Below are 24,976 nucleotides of genomic sequence, written 5' to 3'. Positions count from 1 at the left end.
TGAAAACCGAAAAAGTACAACTAAACAGATGAAGCATAAATGGGAGGAAGTTGGAGTCAATGTATGTGACCGAACCGTATGAAATCGCCTAAAGGAGATGGGATTTCAATACAGGAAAGCTAAACGAAAACCAGCATTGACACCTAAACATAAAAGAACGAGACTCCAATGGGCTAAGGAGAGGCAATCATGGACTGTGGATGACTGGATGAAAGTTGTCTTCAGTGATGAGTCAAGAATCTGCATTGGACAAGGTGATGATGCTGGAACTTTTGTTTGGTGCCGTTCCAGTGAGATTTATGAAGAGGCCTGCCTGAAGAAAACAACCAAATTTCCACAGTCCTTGATGATATGGGGCTGCATGTCAGGCAAAGGCACTGGGGAGATGACTGTGGTTAATTCTTCTATCAATGCACAAGTTTACATTGACATTTTGGACAGTTTTCTCATCCCTTCAATTGAACAGATGTTTGGTGATGATGAAATAATTTTCCAAGATGACAATGCATCGTGCCATCGGGCAAAAACAGTGAAGGCATTCCTTGAAGAAAGACACATTCAGTCGATGTCATGGCCTGCAAATAGTCCAGATCTCAACCCAATTGAAAACCTGTGGTGGAGATTGAAAAAAATGGTCCACAAGAAGGGTCCAACCAGCAAAGCTGATCTGGCAACTGCTATCAAAGAGAGTTGGCACCAAATTGATGCAGAATACTGTTTGTCACTCATCAAGTCCATGCCTCAAAGACTGAAAGCTGTTATAAAAGCCAAAGGTGGTGCAACTAAATACTAGTGATGTATTTTGAATGGTCTTTTGTTTATGCGTTTTTCATGATTCCATACTTTTTTCCTCAGAATTGAGTGATTCCATATTTATTTCCCTGTGTTTGGTCAATAAAAGTATCATTCACTGACTTCCACAATATTTTCTCTTCATTTCTTTGAGTGTTCCTGAAAGCCAACAAGTTGCACTTTGGAACGACCTTAATATTGTATCATGTTTTTGATCTGAGTTTGTTTTACAGCATGAAATGTCTGAATGAGTGCTCATCCAAGACTGGTGATTCCATACTTTTTGCCAGGGGTTGTAAGAAGATGGTTTGGCTTCACTGGTTACGTGCATTACATTTACCTGGTTACGTCATGATTTTAAAATGCAAAAAGCAACGGCTATAGAAGCACATGTAAAATGTTTTCATGTTTGTTTTTATGTGTGTTTGTCTACGACATCCAGATCAGCAGATTTTCCATAGTTTAGTTTTGGACCATTTCAGAAGTGTTTCTTTTTTTTTTATTATTATTATTATTATGTCATACAACAGCCACCAATCAGAGTTAAAAGAGCAAAGGAGGAAGCCAATATCCAAGAAAAACATTTTGGAAAACCTTCAGAAAGCTCAGTGATTGCTTAAGATTAGAAGAGAGTCTGGTTCTTCAATGGTCTTAAAGCATTTGCGCCGTCCGGCGTGTAGCTTAAACTGCGACCCGTTCCCGTCTCACCTGCTAGTCTCCCGAACAGGTACATTTTCCAGGTCGGTCAGAGCGAGGAAGTCAGAGTTGAAATAATGCAGCTGGAGGATACAAGCCAACAGGAAGGCAGCAGGAAGCAGAATACGAGCAAACAGCTCCACTGTGCTGTACCTCTCCAGACCCAGGTCACGGAGTCTGGGGACGAAAGAGGGAAATGAATTAAAAAGAAATAAAATAAAAATTATCCTGGTTCGCATACAAGTGCTTTAAAAAAAAAAGTGAGACTCACCCTTCCTCTGACATGCCCATGATCTGTCTGAACAGGGCAGAAACACTCCTAAACTGATACATGTAGACGGCGATCAGCACCAGCATGGAGTAACCCACCACCACCGCCCAGAACGTCTTCAGAACCCGACGCCAAATATCGTACCGGATCTGAGGGCAGAGAATAGTAAACAAAGAGAGAAAAGCATTTGTTTTCTTCCCTCTGGCCATCAATGTTGACATCATGACATTTTTCTTACACTTACCACATATTTGTCTCTATAACGTGCCTTGAAAAAGTGTGACCACCCCTCAAACTTATGGGATTAGCATTTTGGGAGCCTTTGATCAACACGAGGTAGTGATTCATGTGTCTTTAGCCACTTTTTCAACGAATGATGTCGAAGTGGAAACGACATATTACAAAGTTTTTGTGTTTTGATTTTTTTTTTTTGCAAAAAAAAAATCTCAAAAGTGTGGCATGCAGAGTTTGCAGCTGCAATTTTCATAAGCAGAGGCTCCCAGTACCAAGGAGTAGACATCTCAGATTTATAAGTGAAAAGAAAAAAACCATGTATTTACTTTCCTCCTCCTTTACTTTGTGTAGGTCCATAAAAAAAAAAACAAAAGAAAAAAAAAACACAATTTTAAAGTTTGTGCTCTTAATGTCACAAAAGTGTGAAAATAGCTCGAGGGGTGATAGTTTAGTTTGAAAGCACAGTAAGTGTGTTTCCTGTGAGGAAACACACAAGAACATCATAAATGATCGTTCTGCCAGTGCTTCCTCCTCGGTGTGAGTATGTAAAACACCAGGTTGCTGCTGATGTTGTTCAAATAGAGAAACAACATTGTCTCATGTAATCTCCACAGCCATTAAGGCCTTCCAGTAAGTGCCGGCTGTCTCTCTAAAAGGTCAGCAGAAACATAATAGGGGGAAGGAAAACCAGTAAAACTAAGGCAAAAAAATAAATAAAAAATGGTTGTGTACGGGCTTGACAGTCATAATCGATACTTTTAGCAGAAAAACAGTAGAGAAGATTGGTTCAGAGGCTGCATGTGTGTGTGTGTGTGTGTGTGTGTGTGTGTGTGTGTGTGTTTCTTCAGAAATCAAAACAAGATGATTCACTGATGTGAGTTCGGATGTCTGTTTAAGTTTAAAACTAAAAGCAAAGTGACTTTATGTCTTTATTGGCCGCTACAGGTTCACATTTCCCTTAATGCAGCATCTCCATCTTTTATCTAATCCATTTTGCGTAGATTCAGTTAATCTGTCCAGATGTAGTCGTCTATTTAACTCAGATGCTGTAAAATGAGCAGGTTTTCCCCACATTTTCTTTTAAACACAATTAGAAAAATTAGATATTCATAGAACAACAACAACAACAAAATTTTGTACATCACTTATATGCAGACATAGTTTAATGTAGTTCTTTACTCTTTATTGCACATCTAGCAGACATCAGATTTGGCATTTAATTACTGATTCAGCTGAATATTTTATATAGATAAACAGATAAAAATTGACATTGACCAAAAAAAAAAAAAGATGCAACTCATCAGGTAAAATTTGAGACAGCAACTTTTGCAGAAATCGCTGCCAACAATCGATTGCTCTACTTTACAATTAGACATTTGGATCTGCCAACAGGTACTTTGGCCCAGTCTTCCCAAAGAAACTGCTGCTTCTGGTTCTAAGGCCGCCATCTCCACACATGGTTTTCAGAAATGTCCTGACCTGAACATAAACCTGATAGGAGATCACACTGTGCCCACTATGATGTGATCTGCAGCAGTAAGAGTGCCACAGCACCCATGTAATAATACATGCAGCAAGTGACCCAGTGCTGCAGCATTTACTTTGACACAGGTCCTACTCAAACAGCACAGCAACAACCACGAAATATGTAATTTAAAGCAGCACAGTGCAAACGTTTTGTCTCCGCTGATGAAGATCCCTTCACTTCAGGACGCAGGGTCATTTTGTACCGATTAATTTAATCTGACAGGTAGAAAAACTCCTAAAGTGTGACAGGAAGTGATGTTTTGTGACAAATCCCTCCAATACATCCACTTAACCTGCTTTTTAACACATTAACACACATGGAAGTTCCTTCTGAACAGGTTTAATATCTGATGAAACACTTGAAAGCGCCTGAGGTCAAACATTTGGTTTGAACCATGGCCACAACGCAGGGATTATTTGTCGCATATGTTTGCAAAATAAACAACAAATACTTCAGTTTTAATCTCTATTCATTTACACTGCCACATTATAAATGAATATGTGTAATCATTAGACAAATGCTTTTAATTCAACCACTTCATAATGCAGCAACACTATGTTCAAACGCAAAGCACTTCAGGCCAACAACAGGATGTTGAGGATGTTGTTCAGGATTATTTCTGTGTATATTAGCCGTACAGTATTAGAACAGGCTGCTAACTTAAACAATAACATCAATATACTGGATTAAATAATAATGATAATGATTCACCAAATAATAAAGTATACTAACCTGGTATAGAACCACACACAGGAGGAAGAGGACGATGTAGAGGATTTTGTACACAACCACCTGAACAAGCAAAAAATAATCTAATAAGAAATTTATATATATAGCATTCATCTGCTACCCTGCATCTATTATTTTTTTTATAGATTATAGAGTACAGCATTGCAAAAATACAGCTTATCTACGTTTTCCTTCAGAAAATGATTTAGACACCTGGCTGCCAATATAATGGTAAAATGAAATGTATCAAAAGCAGGAAAAAAAGTAGGATCAACAAAATCATTTGCATGTTCCATCACATGAATTATATGAATTAATTATTATATAATAATGAATTAATTACTCACCTTTCCAGAGAAGCTTACTATGAAGAACATGGAGCAGCAGAACAGGATCCAGTATTTGATGAGAAGCCCTTTGACCCCTGAGATCAGCATCCCTACCAGAGGCGATGGCTGGCTTTCCTCCGCTGAAACGAAGGAAATCAAAAAGAAGTGAAAGACAAAAAGGGAAGTTGGAAAGAAAAAGGATAAATATTTGTGAGAATTACAAAAACTAAAGAGAATGATGTGAGGATGATTTTATATATATATATATATATATATATATATATATATATATATATATATATATATATATATATATATATATATATATATATATTCATTTCTGTCCAAAAAAACACTGAGAGAAGCAATTTAAGCTCATTTACGTGGGACGGATGTAATGTCTTCAAGAGATTCCTTCTTCATGTTCTGCTCCTCCTTTCTTTCTTTCAGCTGCTGGCGAAACATCACCCAGAAGCTGAAGGTGTAGAAGACCTGCAGAAGAAGAAGGCAGCGAATCACACGCAGAAACTCCAGGATTTCCTGCCGTGTTTAGATATTTTTCAGACATCTGCGGCAGAAAAACTTAGAGGTTGGAACCGACCTGTTAATACTTTTAATTTCACACGAGTATTTAGAACAATGCTTGATTAAAAAAAATGCTGGATCAAGGGAGCTAAAACTTCACATTAGGATGACGCCAAAACTTTAGACATTTTTTTTTCACATTTTTGTTTTTGTATTTCATGTTTACTACAAATATATTAGCAAAACTGTTGGATTGTTCTGTAACGTAGAATAAATTCATCTAATACTGAAGGAAATCTTGTCTTTTTTGCAAAACTTCAACAAAACAAAAAAAGTGTTTGTCATAGTTTTTCCATTTTAGGCTGGTGGATCTCATGAGTCGTGACTCACCTTGGCTCCCAGGTGGACACAAGGTGCAGGGTGGTAGCTGTTCAGGTCAAAGTCCACTATCACTGCAGGGGGCAGCCCTGGATACAGCTCGACTCGGCTCAAGCGCAGCCCGCTCAGGAAGCCCAGCACCACCAGGACGGTGCCGTAGGCGGCAAGGAAAGGGGCAGACATCATGGCGTACCGCCGGCGGTCTCGCATCATCCAGATGAAGCAGGACCACACCAGCAGGGCAAAGGTCAGCCAGTTGTTGTAAGTTATACTCCACACCTAGACATAAAGGAGTCAGGTTGTTTGACAGTTTTACGACAGATTTTTTTTTTTCTCAGATTTACCTCAAGTTACTATAATTGTGAGCATGTCCCTTTAGCGTTTGAACACAAAAGTTGTTTTTTCTGTCAATCATTGATTTTGAGCCAGACTTTACTTGCTCAATTTTTAGTTCTTGTTTGCTACATTATGGTTAGTTAACAGGAATGAAATTCAAAGATGAAGAGTACAAGAGCGATTAATTATTAGTTCTTACCTAAACATAATTTTGTTTGCATTTATTGTGTCTACTGCCGTCCTCTGCAGCTCTGGTAGTGGAGCAGTTTGCTTACTTGTTACGGACTGAGTGGTCTAATGCAAAGCGCTCACGCAATTAATTCACAATTCCTCCCAGTGGCTTTCCAGTTCCATTCCCACTGATCTGTGTGAGTCCCACTGTGGGAGCACTAAAACAATTACAGCTCTGTAACAACCACAGGTTGTCTTAGTGTGGCTGCAGAAACGTTTCCCTCCCCTGTTGAGAAACAGTAGTTGCGTTTCTCTATGGCTGTGATACGCATCTATGCATATCACATAGATGTGTTACTTGTCGACCTTACCATCATGATGACGAGGGCGCTAACGTAGCTGTGTTTCTGCAGCAGACGCCCGAAGACAACGAGGCCGCTGGGGCCCGAAGGGGCAGGCGAGGTTTCTGTCAGGCTCCTGGAGGCTTCCTCACTCCTGTTTGCCAGGCCTTCATCATTTTCTGCCTCTAATGTGAAAGAGAAAGAGAAAAACAATAAAACTTAAACATTCGAATTTGATAGCTTTTCAGGCGTTATGTTTGCACATCTTGTTTCATCTCTCCCTCCTTCAGTCTTTTTGTGACTGAATAAAGAGTAGAGGCTAGAGTTAAGAGGCTCAAAAAACAACAAAAATATCTGAAAATGTTTTTTGCACAGTCCTGAACGCGTCCCTTCTTCCTGAGGCAGTTTATTTCTTGAGCTCTGATTACCAGGTGGAGGAGAGTCGTTTTCTTCGTGAAGAGACGGAGAGTAGCGGTTTACGTATCCGGCTTCCTCCACCAGGCACCCAAGATTGTTGCTGTGGACGTTCTGCCAGGAACCTCTAGTCATCAAAACCATTGACTGAAAGAACAAAAACAGATTGATAAAAACATCTGTAGACTTTTTAAACAACTGTGCAGTGTAATCAGATTATCAGTACAGTTTACTGGGAAACATATTGAGAAAATCCCTCCGATTGACAGAGTTCAAGGTGAACCAATCTCTTCCACTGGGACAGCAACAGGATGCCATCTCTACAACGTTTCTACTTATGAACATTTTCTTGCCACTGAAAGCTACATAGTCAGTGTTATAGGTATTTAAAAACAACTTAAACGTATTTGGGAAGAACAATCATTTGGGCTCAGAAATCACAGACGGTACTGTGTGCTGTATTAAAAAAATAAAAAATAAAAACACCACCACTGTCTGCAGGAGAGCTTCCTGAAATGGGTCTTGATTTAAAAGCAGCTGCATCTAAGCATTACATCACAAAGTGTAATGTAAAGCATCAGATGCGCTGCTCTAAAGCTTTCTGTTGTAATATTAAACAAATGGAAACTTGTTCTTTGGGGTGATAAATCACCTTCATCTGTCAGGCAGTCCGATGCAGGAGTATGGATTTTGTGGCTGTCAGGAGAATGATACATTCCTGGCTGCATTGTGTTAAGCGTACAGGTTAATGGAGGGAGCCTGACAGTGTGAAGTTGTTTATCAGGGCTTGGCCCCTTAGTTCTAGTAAAAAAAAACTCCCCTAGAGCCCGACGGACCCACCGGTGGGTCCAGCTGCCGGGACCTCGGCTCGCTCTGTAAACAAAGGCTCCACGTGCCTTTAATTTTTTTTGTATTTTTTATTATCCGCTAAAAGAGGCTTTGATCTTTCAAAAACTATTCCGCATAAAGGTTTTGCCCAAAATGTTAAGTTTAAATTTTTTATACCCACTGAGGGTGTAAGAGGATACAAAGACAATTTGGACAATTTCAATCTCCTGGATGAAATGAACGTGAGACTGCACCGCCCTGACATCAACCTGATTAACACCTCGGGGCTGGATGAGACCAGAGCCTACGAGGCAGACTGTGCTGTCCAGCATCAGTGTCTGACCTCATAAATGCTCCTAAACGTTATGGAATAGCTTAACAATAGAGTTAAAGCTGCTGTTTTAGTTGCAAAAAGTGAGCTAACACTGTATTAGAGTAAAGAAGGCAAACCTCCAGATACTTTTGGCAATATAGCCTATGTATAAACACATAAGAGAACTGTTTACCTCGTCAGGCAGATAGGTTTCTTCATCTGTGCTGCTCAAGAGCTAAGAGAGACATTTGTGAGTTATTGGAGTGACATTAGCTACATGAGCATAATTCTGTTTGTCATCCATTTCCATAAAGAACAACTACCATTACAGGCTGAAATGCTGACTTTTTTTTTAACACAGTATTACTTAAAAGTCATATAATGATGTTTACATGTCACCTCTTGCTTATCTCCTGTGATGTAGATGACTCTGGAAAAGCTCGGAGGAACTTCAGGGCTTTCTAATGGGCTGTCAGATTTGTCAACGTCAGCAGTATCCTGACATGGAAAGCAGCTATTAAAACCTAGTAAACCACTGATATGATGTAAATATTGTTTATGATCCAGCAGCGGTTAAAAAAACAAAAACAATAATATGTAATATTGATAACAAGCAAAAATGAGAGCGAACGACAGAGGAAAGGCGGCTTGGAAAGCAGCAACGCGTGCATGCATGCATAAACCTGGAACTTAACCACAGCTGCCCCTCACATCGTCACGGACCTCCTCTGTGATTTGGACCCATTTGTGCAGCAGAGCCACCAGCGTGTAGTAGAGCAGCAGAAGAACCAAGGGGTTGACGAAGTCAGGCCAGCAGACGTGTGGATGCAGACTGAGGCTGTGGGGCGTTGAACCGTCGGTTCGGATAACTCCCGTCATACCAAACAACCTGGATGGAGACGGAAGAACGACAGGATGAAGGAAAAGGAAGCCGCGTTAAAGAACGAGGGGGGAAATCTTGTGACTTGTTCAGTTGAGTTGGCAAAAGATGTGGGGAAAATTAGACAGGGTGAATATTTATGAAGGAGGGGGACTTAAAGCAGGTTGAGAGAAGTGTGGATTAATCCAAACAAACACAGAGTTAAAAGGTTCGTCCTCTGTTTAAATTCTAAATCGTGGATAAAGACACTTCTTTTTTGTTTTTTTAAATCAGATATTAAAAGGAGGTAAAACAGCTGCAGGTTTTAATTCATGTTATGTTTTTTTTTTCCAAGTCTCAATGCAGAAAAATATGCAAAAAGATAAAAAGGATGTGTGATGCTGTGGGCCCGTTTCTCTTTCACAGACCCTCAAAGCTCTCTTTGATTTTAGAAAGCAGCCATTTCTTGTTCTATGCAAATTAAAGCTCAGATGTTCCTAAATATTTTTGTGTGCAATCATTCCTGCTGAGGAAAAATGTGAATTTATTTTGCATATTTTTAAACTTATTTACCAGGGGTACCAGTAAATGTTGAGAAGGCTATTTTTAGTTCTTACTGTCTGCCAGTGTTGTGTTCAAGACCACATAACCCGAGACCAAGACAAGACCAAGACCAGAGTGTATCGAGACCGAGACAAGACCAAGACTTTTAGGGTCCGAGACCAAGTCAAGACCAAGACCGAGGAAAGTCGAGACCGAGTCAAGACCAAGACCAGCGGCCGTGCTACATGACACAATAAAATGTAAAATATGATCGAAATTGCTTCTCAGAATAATCTGAAAGATCCATATTCCCATAAAAACACCTAGATATTAAATACTTAATACATTTTACCAATATTAAATATTCCATTTCTGTGTTACAATGTGTGATGGTCTCGTGCCATCCCTAAAAACATAACACCCTGGGAATTTGCCCATATTGCTCATATAAGAATCCACCACTGTTGCACCATTAAACATAGCAATTGAGGCAATGCCCTGACGGTAAATAACGCTCAACTATGAACACTGACCAAGGAGCAACAAGCAAGAAGTAACCAAACAGAAGGCGCTCATCGTGACTGTTTTCACTCTCTCTCCCAATACATGAAGCCAGGTTGTCTGACACCATGGCAGACATTACAGCTGCCACTTTGAACAAAAACAAAGAGCAATGTGCATGCTCTGCGTGCTCTTTCGTTCTTGTGTTTTAGTTATTTGTTAATTTAAATATCAACGTACATAATTAAATAATGATGCAGTGTACACAGAGCATTACTAGAACAAAGAACGGGTGTTCTGTCAGGTCAGATCGTCATACGCTTAACACGAACTCACGGTGTTCTGTCAGGTCAGATAGTCGTACGCTTAGCTCAGACATGCATACGCTGTCATTACCATATGATTTTATTTAATCAGCAACATAGAATCATGACGTAGATCATCATACACTTGGTTATTAACAGTTGTATGGCATCCAGCTGCAGCCAGACCTACTTTAAATACACTTTGAAACCACGACAACGCAAGTATATCTATCTAGTTATCATATTATGTCATATTATAAACAATTTAATGACTTATTTTCGTCATAACTTGTTGCATATGCTGAACTGACAACTCCACTGACGGTCGGACTTCTTAAGGCGCATGCGCTGGCATGGTACTCACTGCATGTATGCTAGGAACATAGAATCATGACGTAGATCTGTTATTAACAGTTATATGGCATCCTGACTTAGCGGTTAAGTGAGTTTTACACGGGCGTGTGTTGTAGCTGACTCCAGCTGCAGCCAGACCTGCTTTAAATACACTTTGCAACCATGACAACACATGTATATCTATATAGTTATCATTGAAAACAATTTAATGACTTATTTTCGTCATAACTTGCTGCATATGGTGAACTGACAACTCCTCTGACGGTCGGACTTCTTAATGCGCATGCGCAGGCATAGTACTCACTGCACGTATGCTATTCTGACAGCGTATGGTAATCTGATAGAACAACGGCTCTCAGTGAGTGACACTCCAGTCCTATCTAATAAATAAAGAGCCGTGGAGAAGAATCGACTGTTTCTGAATGTCACATCACTATATTGCAGACTTTTGGACATAGCGTTGTCCCATATATGCGACAAGTCAGTCAACATCTCCGCACAATAACTCAGTGACTTTTTTTCATCACAATGCATGTGTCTCTGCAGCTAGCTTTGCTAACATCACGTTAACGGAGCTTACCTTCTTTGAGCTACTTTTCTAAGTGACGAAAATAGTTAGACGTTGTCCCCATCGTCTCTGAAAGCGAAGCGCTGCTGAGTTAGCTCTGGCCATCGGATTTCTTACTATTTATGCAGCGCTATTCTATTACTGACATTAGACAAACATTTTCTGCCGCTGAGAGAAAACCACTGCGCATGTCCTGGAGCGCCGCGTGCGAGTGAAAGGTGGAGAGGGGAGGGGAGGGGGAGAAACACGTAGTTGCTTGGATTTTAATTGGTGCGTTTTGCATCCACTGAAAACAAAGATGTTAACAAATAAACTGGACAGTATGCTGCACGTTTAGTGATATTTTCACAGTTGCGGTCTCGACTAGTCTTGAAATAAAATGCCGAGTCCTCAGAGACCGAGACAAGACCGAGACCAAATGCGGTCGAGTCCGAGACGAGACCGAGACCATCAGAAAACGGTCTTAAGACCGGACTCGAGACCAAGACCGATCTCGAGTACCACAACACTGCTGTCTGCTGATGATAAGTTAAATAAAAGTGAAAGCAATAAGACATATTGTTTAATAACATGGGCATAAGAGAAAATGTTGCATCTGGTTGTTATTTTATTTTCTGACCTGGTGAGAGTAAGAACCATCTGAGAGAATGGAGTTCCAACGCAAAACAGTTTGCTACATGTAACTGAAATAAATTTGTCAGACATGCATTAGTTATGTTTGTTTAACATGACAAATTAATAAACTTAATATATTTGCTTGGATAAACTTCAGTTGAGTACTTGTAACAAAATTAACCAATTTTTGTAAAAGTTAGATCACCTGTTTTCTTTTTTTCAGTGCGTGAAATCAATCAAAGTAATTATTTAAAATGTCTTAAGTGTTGGTCCCCCCCCCCCCCCAGGGTCAGTTACTAAAGACGAGGTTGAATGACAAATGCACCTCGACATCCAAAAAAGAAACATTTTCCCCGTGATTTTATCCTCAAACTCACATTTGTGTAATCTTTTTTTTTACCTGGCGTAAACATCATCTGGTGGGATGAGCTTCTGGGACAGGGGCAGCTGGTAGAGGTACAGAGCCAGCAGGTGTCCTCCGCTGAAGATGGCCATCATCACACACAGGGAGCTGAAAAGCAGCATGCTAATGGAGCGACTGAATATCCACCACCAAACCAGCCCCAAAAACACCCCAAAGTACACTCCTGAGGTGAGGGAAGGCAGCACAATGCCTGCAGACACGTGGACACAGAGTGGGAAAACAAACAGAAAAGAGAGGAGTCAGACAAAACCCACATGTGTGGAAAAACTAGAAAGTTGGAAACAGGTCACGGGTTTGTTGTATCCGACCCGTCGACCTTTGCTGCATGTCTTCCCTCTCTCTCACAACCCGGTAAAGTCTAGGGCCCAAAGAAATCCCTAAAAATAATGACATTTCATTCTTTAAAGGGTCTTATAATCTATTAGATTTGGAAATCAATCAATCTATCTATCTATCTATCTATCTATCTATCTATCTATCTATCTATCTATCTATCTATCTATCTATCTATCTATCTATCTATCTATCTACTCCCACATGTATCTATTTTTTTTCAGTAAATCTCAGGCAGATTAAATTAATCGACTTTCTTTCGATGTGAGGAGCAGCTGCTGTCAGTGCTGTACGACAGCAACATCTCCCTCCCTGATGTTTCAACGTAACACATTGTGCTGCTTGCACAACTCCAATTTTCCGACAGTTTTGCACCTAAATAATTTAGCAGGTGATGGCTAACTTAAAAAAAAAAATCGTTGCCTGGTTCATGCTGGGCGAGATGCGAATCGTTCTAATCAATAACTAGGGCGGGTATCGTGTTAGCATCACGCTCAGACAACCTAAAGTCGGCTCTGTGATGTACCTGCCAGCCCCAGCAGCAGAGTGACCACCACTTTCCCCGCCGTGTTCATGATGGCTGACAGCAGCAGCCTCACTCCGGCCGCAAACATGATCAGCTTCTGGACAAACTGCGGCGGGCCGGACTGAACCGGCAGAGTGGTCTCCTCAGAGCTGTCAAAAGACGAGGCCTCTGTTTCATATTCTCCCTCTGATTCTGTGTCAGAGGTTTCCACATCCTGTAAGACAAAAAAACAAACAAAAAAAAAAAACAAAGTCTTATTTTGACTGCATGTTACTTTGATACAATTGCGTCATTGCGAAAGTAGATCTGCTGACACCTCCGAGGGCAAAGAAGGGATCCCGTTTTCATGGAGGTTGACTTGGGGCGCGGGGCGCAGCAGTTTCCGGCACAGCCTCAGAAGGAACAGGACAGAGAGGCAGAGGCCGATGTCTGGAGCCAAGAGTCGCACGATGTCTGCTGTGTCAACCGAACTGAATCTGGGGAAAAAAATAATAATAAATCACAGCAAAAACACAGCTGGTTAATGAAGCTCTCTGACTGCAACGGACTGCAAGTCTCAGACTTTGGGGAAAGCGGCCATTCTGAAAATACATCCATCCAGGTTCACACAAAAATAAAATCTTATGACTCGCTTAACTAGTTTGGTGAAGAAGCATCCTCTTTTTTTCATCTGGTGTGTAAACAGCAGGAATGACTTGTAGTTTGCAAAGCTTCTGATTTCATGCCTTTCTGATGATTTTCTATGCTGCTCTTGCTTACGTGTCCTGGGTATAGTGCGTGTGTGTGTGCGTGTGTGTGTGTGTGTGTGTGTGTGTGTGTGTGTGTGTGCGTGTGTGTTGTGACTATTGCTTTATTGAGCTGCTGTCTGTTTTCACTGGGACACCCTAAATCTCCAGAGCCTTATATCCAGATTAAATAAAGGTCAATATAAAATAAAAGCTGTGTTGCAGCAAGACAAGCTGATCTAAGCATTAAGTGCACTGTACGCAATAAGCACTCCTTGGAGATATGAGTACCATAAAAAACTGTAATGACCGGTTAAGTTTTTTTTGTTTCGGTATCTATGACCTTTTGTACCCTCTATTTGCTAGAATGACCATTTTCACATAAAGTCCAGCGATGCAGCCCATGGAGAGGCTTGTGGGTTTATGTCAGCCTCAGAAAATCATCGTAAACCATTACAGAGTTTCACGTGTAAAGTCAAGACTCTGTGGCATCTTAACTATACCTGGCAATTAATTAATCTAATTAATTTGGTGGGGGGGGGGTTCTACTTGTTTGTTTTAAAACAGCAAAAGCAGAGGCATTCTGGCTTCATCTGTCTATGCCATTCTTCTGATTTTTATTCGAGACTCCCCAATCCAAGCATCATGTAATAGGGGTGAAGGTGGGAATGTTGGTAGGAGTTCATCTTATAACCAGTGGGTTGCTGGTTCAAATCCCCGCTCAGTTAATTTCAATTGTTGTGTCATCGGGCGAGACATAAAGGAAAATGGACCACTGCAAGTCCTGCAGCTAGTTTAACCAAAGAACTAAGTTATCTACAAATAAAATTCATAAGAGTTTAAACTTGGATATTTACACTTACAACAACAAATCACATGCAACTTTTGCAGGCGCAACACAGCTGCAGACAAAAATGTGAGGAAAAGAAGTAAGAGAAACTGAGACTTTTTTTTGTGGGAAACATTTAGTTTGTCATTCTGTTGTCAGATTTGCTGCTCTACTTAATGCACCCATCCATGCTCTGCTTCTTTACCTTTAATGTGACATAGAAAAACATTAAGTTCACAAGAGTAAATGATATAAAATAAAAGACTTTGAAATTACAAGTGTCAAGTATTTCATACCTCACAATTCCTAAGTGGTAAAGGACTTCTTCCCAGAACCCAGCAACTGTTAAAGGAAATGGTGAAAAGAGCACAGCTTAGGAAAACTGTTTCATCTAAAGGTCTGCAATAACAGCATGGGATCCATGTGTTGTTGTTGTTCTTCTTGTGTTTTAGTTTCATTTCCAGGATATATGGCGTTTTAAAAATGTGCTAAGACGAGTAACAAGTTTTTTTGTTGTTTTTTCTTTACCATGTGGAGGGAGGTAGCTGAAGGCGACCTGCATGAAGCACTGCAGGGCCAGGAAGGTCACACTAGCGTAGACTATCAACCGGATAAACTGGCCTGTTTTACCTAAAGAGAGCAAAAGAAGAAGAACACAAGGTATTCACATCTTTTCTACTTATGCTACTCCGTGTTTAGCTCAGTCCATCTTCACATCAACTTTGAAGGTGGACACCTTCAGTGTCCACAACATGATGCTGCCACCGCCATGCTTCAAAGTCTGGATGGTGCATTCAAGGTGATGTGCTGTGTTCTGCCACAAGCTACAGAGTATCATAATGCAGATTAAAAACAAAAGATCAAAGTTGGTGTCATAACCATAGCAGCTTACAACAACTGACGGTAACATAGTAAATGATTCTGCTATAAAATGTCACTATGTGCCTGGAAAATACATAAAACCGCCCCTTTAAATTACACACACAGGTAAATGATTATTACTAATTAAGGGACTTAATAATCCCACTCTTTTTAGATTTGTTTAGACTTAAATCCCTCTAAAATACATTAAAGCTTTTAGTTATGACCAAATGCGAAAAGGTTTGAGGGGTGTGAATATTTTTGTGATTACTATATGTTTCATTATGGAACTGAGTACCTTTTTTTTGTTTGTTTGTTTTGATTAACTAAAGCATTTCTCAGAAAGTGTTTAAGATCATACTCGGTTATTTCTGGTAAGTCGATTTTTGCTTTAAGCTATCAAATCCAAATATGAAATCTACATCCATCACTGCACACACATTCCAGATTACTTTGTGAATTAGCTGCATTTAAGAGCATATTACATGTAAAAACAAAAACAAAAAAAAAACAAGTAGTGGTGCAATAAATTTTGGCTGAAAATCCAGATAAATGAAACCATTCCTTATCGATTTCCTGGAGTTTCACTCTTGCGATCAGAACGTTGGAGAAGACAAACAGCTGACGCAGCTCAGCTGCAGCTGAGCCAGCAGATGTGTTGTTGATGTTCACCATTTTTACTAAAAGCATTGTTTCACTTAAACCTCTCTGCTTACACAGATACACACGCACGCTCTGAGAATTACAGGCGGGCCCAATAATAAAACACACTGCGCACACACATGAGATGAACACACATTTCATCGCTTAGTCCAGGATCGAATTATGGAGAGCAAAATATATGTAGAGGCAATCAGGGTTTGTTTTTTTTTTCGGTGACGATGGAGATAGAAGATCGCTGACATCACATCTTTTAATTCTTTGCTGTAATTACCAGGCTATACATAATTAATTCGGTCACTCCTACCACTTCCCTCCAACGCCCCCTTTACAAAGTACTTTGAGGGAGGGGCAACGGCGCTTTAATTCATCTGTTTGCAGCGATCGATCCGAGGAACACGCATGACCTACTCACTCATGTCTGACCTATTAAATCTGCTCCATAAGACAAGTCCATGTATGATGTTTATTATAACACAGTTATGAGGGAGCAAGTGTTAAAGTTCAAACCACTAACTGTGCTGGATTGTTGTGTTTATGCGTACGCTCACTGTGCATTGAGGTTTTTATCCTACAGAGTTTTTATTTTTCTTTTAACCTAAGTGTTGGGTTTCTCCTGTTAGGACAGAATTTAAAAAAAAAAGAAAAAAAAAAGAAGTTTTGATCAAATATTGGGCCAAAAACTGTGACCCGGTCTACCGGGTCATTCTTCACAGAGCGATTTTTTTTTTTAATCCACAACAATCTGATCTCTGAAATTCTATCACAAAATGAAATAAGATGTTAGATGGTAAACTGTATGTATGCTATATAATGCTACTGTCAATCAAGTGTTAATAACTTTAGCTGATGCTGTCAAAAGAGTTTGTTTTCTTCAGATAATCTTAGCTGCTAAGTAAGCAGCACAAGCCTAATAAACTATTTAAATGCACACCATTTAGTTGACTTTATTAGTTTAAAAGCACTCAAACTGAAACTGTTCTCACTAGCAGGATAATAGATGCCGACAGACACAAACAGTTTACAATCTCACTGTTATCTTTGGTGCTGCATGTCCATGTTCTCTAACCTATAACGTAGGTTTCTGTTCAGCCGCTCCATCTGTTCTGAACGGGGTAAAGTGTTAGACGTCAGTCGTGCAGCAGCTGCAAAGGTGGTTTATTCCTGGACTTTCCAGATGTCAGAGTTGTTTGATGATTTCCTCCCTTCTCCCAAATCAGTGTATGAAGGCAGACTGAGTCAGCACACGTCCAGTCAGATTATCAGACGTTCACTAACCTCACTGTACAACAAGTAAGGGAACCGTGGGATGATAATAACTTCACAGATCCTCACTTCAAAAAAAAACATCTTGACTCACCCTTAGAAATCAGACATCAATTATTTAACTCATCTTTTGGGTTGAAAACTTAGCACAGCATGTTTGTCCAACCCTGTGGGATTAGAGGAAACGATGGCTGACGGATGGACAGAAATTTAAGGCTTTGTCTGTGATTAACAGGCAAGCAATAAAAATTTTTTAGAAAATCTCATAACATAGTAATTTGTTCTCATTCGAAGGTGGGAGAGGAATTCACATGTTGCTTAACACAAATTTCAGATGTTTCAGAAAAAAAAGTCGCACTTCTTATTTGTACTATTTTTCATTGACTGCATCGTGATTAAATTATAGCGTTATAAAGAAAACGTGTCCATAAAACTACAAATTTTTAATCATTAGCCTGTAAAAGCTTACACAAAATATAAAGACGAATATTTAACAAAGAAAATTAAACACTACAGACCTCATAAAACAAAAGGCCATTAAAAGTGAGCGCTTTAAAATAAGTATTCTTAAGCAGACACAAAACACAAAAAGCTTCAAGTGATAATTTTGTAGATGGAAGCATTTTGTAATGATATGTTTACATAATTACATAATTTTGTGACATATTTTCATTTTATGAGCTTCTGGACACAGCCATGTTGAACCAAATTACTGAAAAACAACATTTTAATTGATCTGAAGGCGATAAGAGCATCTCATCTGAAGTTCTCACAGAATAAATAAATAAATAATAAATAAATAAATAATGGAGAAAATGATTCAAACTATCCAAAAATCTGTGTGCAGCCCTGAAGCTCGACAGAGTCCACTTTGAATCAGCTTTAAAGCATGTCATTGAACACATCAGATGAAACATAAGACCTGCTTGGAATCCCATATTTTAATCCTAATGCTGCATTTGAAGCCATTAAAATGACCGGGTGGGTGTTTGTGCGAGAATTAGACTCGGCTTGATGAAATTCCTAATTCAGACATGAATAATTGAACCTGGGGGACAAGATGCACCTCATCTCAAATACAACCGGAGTCAGAGGAGCTTCTCTCACCTTTCAGGGAGACCAGGCTCGGGTTTGGCAGCAGCGGCACGGCGAGCAGAAACACAAAGTACACCAGAGAGAGGCCATTATAGCGAAACGAAGAAGCTGAGGAGGAAAGGAAACAGAACCAATGAGTTGGACAGAAATGGTCCAGGTAGGCCTATTGGAGCAGCCTTTTATGATTTACTATACCATTTATTTATCTAGTAGCTACACAGAACCATTAGGCTGTTTTGGGTGTAAACTCCTTTCAGTATAATAATAACAATAATAAAATAATAATAATAATAATAAAACACCTGAAATGTTCCCTCCTCTGTAGTTTTCTATTTGCATTATTTTATATGAGTTTAAAAGACTAATTTGTTTGCGTAGCACATTTAAAAACACCTAAAGTTGACTAAATTCTTGACTGGAATTTAGTCAAGAAATAACAAGCAGAAATGTAAAACAAACACATGTCCAAAGAATGAGTGAAACACAAAAATGGACAAACATTTTAGCTTCTCCATATGCTCTTCAGACTCATTTTTCAGTTAAAGGTAAGAGCAATAATGTCCGAATCCTGAGTCATTTCTGGCTGGAGGAATACTGATACTGTTCAAAAAGAGCGAGCGGCAAAGGACGAAGTAAAACAATTACAAACATACCATTTCTGAACTGGTTAAGATATTTACTTTTCAAAAACCCCAACATTCGCATTCTAAATAGAAGCCAAGTTATTTCAGATGAAACAATAAGCAAAAGTAAAGTAATCTAAACCACTTCAGGAAATAAAAGAAGCCCAAAAAAGTCTGATGTTCATTGAAAGAGAGTTGAAGATGAAGCTATGCACTAAAATCACTCAAATTGTAGTATAAATTTATTGCTTTTCCAAAGCCATCACTTTATGGTCTCTAGATTTTTCCATTTTAAACTTTTGATTTTTCTTTTTGTGTTTTCTCAGTGCCTCATATCTGAATTCTTTATCAGCTCACCTTAGAGAGATCTTTATTTGATCAAGTTCATACTATTAACCAGCATCTCAGATTGTAAGTTAAAAACCTCAAACAGCCAAAAAATGCAGTAATTTAAACAAAACAAAAGAAAAAAAAACACTCACCGGTCAGCAGAAGCAGAGGTAGTAATAAGTTATAAAGTATCCCAACCACAAGCTCCCCTGCCATGCTGAGATCCCTTCAGACACAAAACGCTCGGCAAATAAGTGCTTCAGGAAGGTGGACGGAAAGATCCAACCGTCTCACTCATTTCGAAGTAGAAAGTGAACCTCCGTCAAAGCGTCCTCTGAAACCGCTTTTAAAAGTGCGACGCCCTCAAACAGTAACAGGAATGGTAAAACGGGAGCCCAGAAACAGGCGGGACTCCAAGAAGGAAACCTTGTCTTTATGATGCTGGTACTGATGGTGACTCCCTTTTTGCTCTTTGCTTGCGTCTCTGTCACACCCTCCACTCCCTCCCTCACCTCTCTCGTATTATGTGCTGCATCTCTTATACTCATATTGCAGATAATCTCACGCAGGAGGATAGCCTCTGTTTTCACCTGACAGGAAAAAGTCTGCTTCCACGGTTAAATGTAATTATTGAACATCCAACATGGAAATGTGTGCGCACAAGGCAGGTGTTCCTGCTTTCATTTCTGTTGAAAACGATGTTTGTGGCCAGACAGACATTGACAAACAGCCGTATTTGTTTTCTTATGGACCCTCGCGCTGCCTCATCATATTTGCACTAGGTTGAAGGGAAGTGTATCTAATATTCATGGCTGTGAGGCCATTAAAGCGCTGGTGTGACTACAGAGGAATAATCACTGTATGCAGGCTGAGACAATCAATAACATAAATTTTATGTCAAGTATAAAATACATATCACAAGATCATGTGGACTTAAAATATAAATGTTATTTTTTTCTAGTACAAATAGCACATTTGGAGTTATTTTTAATTTTTTTTTCTTAGCAAACTGTTTGGTGCCAAACATTTAACTGAAGCATTTTTACCATACTTTTTTTTTTTTTTTCTTTTTGCTAGTTTAACAATGTAAAGATATTTTTAGTGAGTAATCTGTAACTTTCCCTGGGAAAACACCCAATGTATTCATTGTTTTATATTTAAGTCTTTAAACTGCATCTTAGGGAAATTTTACTTTTAGAAGTTATTTTCTAAAAAGGAAAATAATAATAATGAATAAAATCTATCAGATGCCTCCATTGAACTTAAAATGAAGAATTAAACTTAGAAGATTTTGAGGTGTCCTTGGAAAAAACTGGAAACTCTGACCCTCGACCTTGGAGCAAGTGAAAGGCTGCCCCCTAGTGTTCAATAGCACTAACAGCACGAGCACGATTGATCTTTGCGGTTTTTATTCTGAATACGTTTCATTTACAGACAAATACACCTTGTTAAAAATAAAAACAAAGTAAGACAGCGTAACTGAAATGATAAAAAAAATTGTAAAGGTGTGACTTCATTCATCCCCATATTTAAATGAAAACAAAAAAAAAAACAGTGTCTGATTATGTTGTCTAATAACTGCAGATGCTTAAAAACGAACATGATAATAGGGAAAGTTTGGATAAGAATGGTATAGATTGCTTTTTAAAACCAGGCAGCAAAGAAACAGAGGAAGCCTGCTTGCCAGTCGAGGTGCATCAGGTCCACACAGAGAAATTCCCTTTAGTTTTAATTTAATTTTGTCTTATTTAAATCTGGTTGTTCGGGAGAAAAGAAAAGATTTTAATTTAAAGGCTTGGGAGCTCGAGTTGGAGTCAACAATTTGAAGCTTGACCATCGTGAAAGTTTGAGCCAGGATTTTAAAAGACAATCCAATTTGACAAGTAACCAACAGTGCAAAGATAATAGAAGACAAGTCATGTGAACTCTTTGTTCTTTATTAAGGGCCTTGCAGCAAAGTTTGCGCTCAACTCAAGGTAACGATCGAGCTTTTTTTATTTACACATGTGAAATTGAATTAAAATAGTCTAGAGGAGAGAAAATTAAGCATGAATAACCATCTCCAGTTCCTGTTTTCCCACCAGCCTTCTTAGTATAGAAATATTTTTGAATTATTAAACAAGGCTAAACCCCACTTAACTGAAATAAATAATATAAAGAGGACACAACTTTTTTTTTTTAAAAATTAATAAAAACAACAATAACAACAAGCTCTGTAAGCCCAGACATGAAGTTTATTTCCTTTTTCTGAAGTTATTTATGCAGCTCAGTGGAGACAGACTACAGTGACAGACTTTAGTTCTTTGTACGTCTGTGATTTTTCTATTAATCTTCCCAGTCAGCAGTGATTTGATGTAGTTGTGGTTGTCGTTGTCTGGCATGGTGGTTGAGGTTGCACAGTTTGTTTATTGTGCTTTAACTATGCCAGTCACCCAGTATTTGCATTTATTCCCATTCAAATAGCAGAGGATAAGCAAAGTGGGGTGTGGCGGTGTGAGGAAGGAGGAAGTGACATTTCAGTAAAATCGTCTGCGTGGTCAGACAAACGGGTGGACTGAGTCTTTTTCATGAGTCTGCCCAGTGACCCCCCATGCAAAGGGAGTTATTCAACTTCTGTATCTCAGATCCATTTACATGAATTAAAATTGTTTGTTTAGACTTTGTTAATATCTGGGAAGTAACACACATTGTCCCAATTCAAAAAGAACAGAATTTTTTTTTTTTTTTTTGCTGAAGTGTGAATACCAGCTACAGCTGCAACACCACTGAAAGAGTGGCCAGTCTTCTTATGCCTTGTGTGACGTCATCAAAGGCATGTGCTCCTGGGAGCCTGTTTTGGGGAAGCTAGGGTTTTTTTAATGTCGATTACATAAAGAATGACAGTAAAAATAAAAATAAAAAGTGGCCATGACATGATCTATAGGTGACAAACTATATGATAAGGGATTTTTTAAAATCAATTTTACAGAAAAGTCGCATTAGTAGCTTTAACACGTCATTATTCCCAGTTTATTCCTGTAAGATCGGAGCATTTAATTACCCGCTGTTTGGATGTAAATCCGCTGCAGGCCGCTGACCCTTGGTCAGCAGGGATCCCACCCTGTTACGGTCCTTTTTCTTCGAAGAGGGCGCCGTTTTCTGCGCACGGCCGTGCCGCTGACGCAGCTCCGCGCCCCGGCCATGTGACGAAGCGCAGCGGCCTCTCCTCTCCGCCTCTCTCGGTCCTTCCTTCCCAGGGTTCAATGAGCGCCGTGTGGCCCCACCCCGCGTCTCTTTAGCGCCGTCTGCCTCTTCAGTGTAGCCTACTATTCTCGGAGGAAGAGAAAGGGAGAAAATAATAATAACAACCCCCGAAGACTCGCTTCTTGGGACCGTGTTTCACCTTCCTCGTCCAGCGCGCACCCCCACCTCGCCCCCCGGAGAGGAGCGGCCTTTCACGATGGGAATGTGCTGCCACAAGAGCCCCGCGTCCTATTTTTTCTGAATGTAAATGCACATGTAAGAGTGTCAAGCCTGTGGCGTGTTTACCCTCCTCGGATTCAAGGGGTGTGTGGGGGGTGGGGGGAGATCTGTAAATATCTGTTTGTGTGACAGTCTGTAGGTTTGTAAACATTTAGAGGCCGTGTAAAAACTGAAGCCTGACAGCGGGGGTTGATTCTTTTTTTTTTTTTACCTGCAAGAAACGTGGATACATTTCGAAGGATTCTCGGATCTTGGTCACGTTTTCTCTTTATTTTCTTTAACCCACCCTTTTTCTGAAATCGGGGTTTTCTCGTCGGGTGATTCATCTGGAATCAGTATATCGGTGCGCAGTTTTAGAGGCTCGGTGGTGATGTGAAGGACTGATAACACATTTCTGCAACAAAAGAGAGGGAGGGAGAGAGAGAGTGAGAGGGAGAGAGAGAGGGAGAGGGCCCTTTGGAGGAGAAAATACAGCAAGGAACAGCCATCACAAATAAGGAGGACAAATTGGGGGTCTCGTTTCGGAGTTAGAGGTGGCGACGGAAAGACAACCGCAGCGAGTTTGGAGCTCTATTTGATGCGGAGAAGGAGTCAGATGACGACGAAAGGAAGAAGAATATCATACATGTAGCTCGTTTGGGTATACATATTATTTCCCTTCCTGCTGATCTCCTAGGTGGGTACCCAACCAAAGACAGCCATCGGGGAGCGAGAAAAATCCACACACAAAAAAAAAAAAAAAAAAAAAAAAAAAAGACAGTGTACACCTTTGGACATGTTTCTTGTCATAGACGACGCGGAGACGAGCAGCGCCTCAGCCCGGCCGAGCCTTTCGGACGCGCCGAGTTCAGCTCCTTGTCACGGGCAGCAGTGAGACGCAAGACCCCGGCTTTCGGAGATGCAAATTAGGTTCTTTTCGCTGCCTCCTTTCGAGGTGAAATCTCGCTTTTTGGTGTCGTAACGGACGCTGTGGATTATAATTACCTACCAGTTTGTCGAGGGGAGAAGTTAATAAGAAGAAAAACAAACACTAAAGTGAATGTAAGGAGGGGGGGAAAAATAAAGGAGGATTGAAAGCTAACTGAGAAGGCGGCCTCCGTGTCGTCAGCAGCAGTATCCTGCCCTTTTTCTGACAGCAAAATGCGCTTTATGCCCACATTGCCTGTCTAGAATTAAACTACGGACAGTTTTCCAAACTATAGCTGTGTAAATGTGTGTTACATTGTTGCCAAATCCGAGGGTCAAGCGAGGGACCTAGACAATTTTTACTTATTTATTTTCGTTTCTACATACTCCCCCTCCCTCCGCTTCTACTTCTTCCACTCCTCTTCCTCCTCCCCTGGACCCCCATTTTTTTCCTTTTTTTTCTTGCGGGAAGATGGGTTGTTTGGGCAACAGTAAGACCGAAGACCAGAGAAATGAGGAGAAGGCACAAAGAGAAGCAAACAAAAAGATTGAGAAGCAGCTCCAAAAGGACAAACAGATCTACAGAGCAACACACAGACTACTACTTTTAGGTGAGTTTGGCTGACACCTTTTTTGTTTTTTTGTTTCACCTCCTATCCCTGTTTATTAGCTCTATAGATATTTTTGCTTTAGGCTTTATTATTTAGTCCATTGCCTTTTCATATCAGAACCAACTTTATTGGCAGATTTTGTGCACAAACAAGAAATTTGACTTTGGTTTCACGTACTCACAGCCTTCAAGTTTAAACTTTAACTTTTTAAGCCTTTTTGCCATATTGTTGTACCGCAAAATCTGTCAGGAAAATTAGTGTGGGGGGGAAAGAGCATATTTTTGCCCCTACATATTTTATATCCCACTGCCCTCAAGTTGGATCCATGCATAGATCTACCAGTTTTTCCATCAAGTCCTCTTATCCACCAATTTTTATTCATCATGTCGTCACCTGTCCTCCCATGTAATTCATTCATTCATCCATCTATCTACTTTTCTGTTTCTTTATCATCCATTCTTCTCTGTCCTTTTGTCTGTCTGTCCATCTATCTGCCCACCACTTATCCATCAAAAGAAACAAGACATTGGAAAAACATTACATTTCAAAATCAATAATACTTCACTGATATCAGCTACAATTAACCGACTGTGTTTTTTGCCCCCAACATCTCATTTTTCCTCTGCCAAGGTCTTCTGGTCTTTGTAATTAGAATCTGTTTCAGTTCTGAATGTCCATCCAATTTGCTAAATATG

The 24,976-nt window shown here is 39.8% G+C and overlaps 2 protein-coding genes across 2 annotated transcripts in view; one reads left to right on the top strand and one right to left on the bottom strand.

Moving 5' to 3' along the window:
- The window catches only part of LOC106920221 (piezo-type mechanosensitive ion channel component 2), a 45,696-nt gene extending 22,700 nt beyond the window's left edge, over positions 1-22,996 (bottom strand). Inside the window, exons 1-17 of the mRNA XM_088007555.1 lie at positions 22,976-22,996; positions 22,685-22,752; positions 22,380-22,612; positions 18,362-18,457; positions 14,996-15,097; positions 13,230-13,411; positions 12,914-13,127; positions 12,031-12,244; positions 8,597-8,774; positions 6,759-6,891; positions 6,361-6,515; positions 5,495-5,761; positions 4,963-5,071; positions 4,598-4,719; positions 4,254-4,313; positions 1,760-1,908; positions 1,501-1,665 (exon numbers count right to left, since the gene is read on the bottom strand). Coding sequence (XP_087863681.1) covers positions 1,501-1,665; positions 1,760-1,908; positions 4,254-4,313; positions 4,598-4,719; positions 4,963-5,071; positions 5,495-5,761; positions 6,361-6,515; positions 6,759-6,891; positions 8,597-8,774; positions 12,031-12,244; positions 12,914-13,127; positions 13,230-13,411; positions 14,996-15,097; positions 18,362-18,457; positions 22,380-22,612; positions 22,685-22,752; positions 22,976-22,996 — 2,468 coding nt within the window. The remainder of the gene's footprint in view (positions 1-1,500; positions 1,666-1,759; positions 1,909-4,253; positions 4,314-4,597; positions 4,720-4,962; positions 5,072-5,494; positions 5,762-6,360; positions 6,516-6,758; positions 6,892-8,596; positions 8,775-12,030; positions 12,245-12,913; positions 13,128-13,229; positions 13,412-14,995; positions 15,098-18,361; positions 18,458-22,379; positions 22,613-22,684; positions 22,753-22,975) is intronic.
- The window catches only part of gnas (GNAS complex locus), a 30,586-nt gene continuing 28,148 nt past the window's right edge, over positions 22,539-24,976 (top strand). Inside the window, exon 1 of the mRNA XM_014991121.2 lies at positions 22,539-24,281. Coding sequence (XP_014846607.1) covers positions 24,143-24,281 — 139 coding nt within the window. The 5' untranslated portion in view covers positions 22,539-24,142. The remainder of the gene's footprint in view (positions 24,282-24,976) is intronic.

Source organism: Poecilia mexicana, unplaced genomic scaffold (genome assembly GCF_051168715.1).
Source record: "Poecilia mexicana isolate PSO_F unplaced genomic scaffold, ASM5116871v1 scaffold_7, whole genome shotgun sequence".
Classification (NCBI taxonomy): Eukaryota; Metazoa; Chordata; class Actinopteri; order Cyprinodontiformes; family Poeciliidae; genus Poecilia; species Poecilia mexicana.
This window is presented reverse-complemented; position numbering and strand designations above follow the sequence as displayed.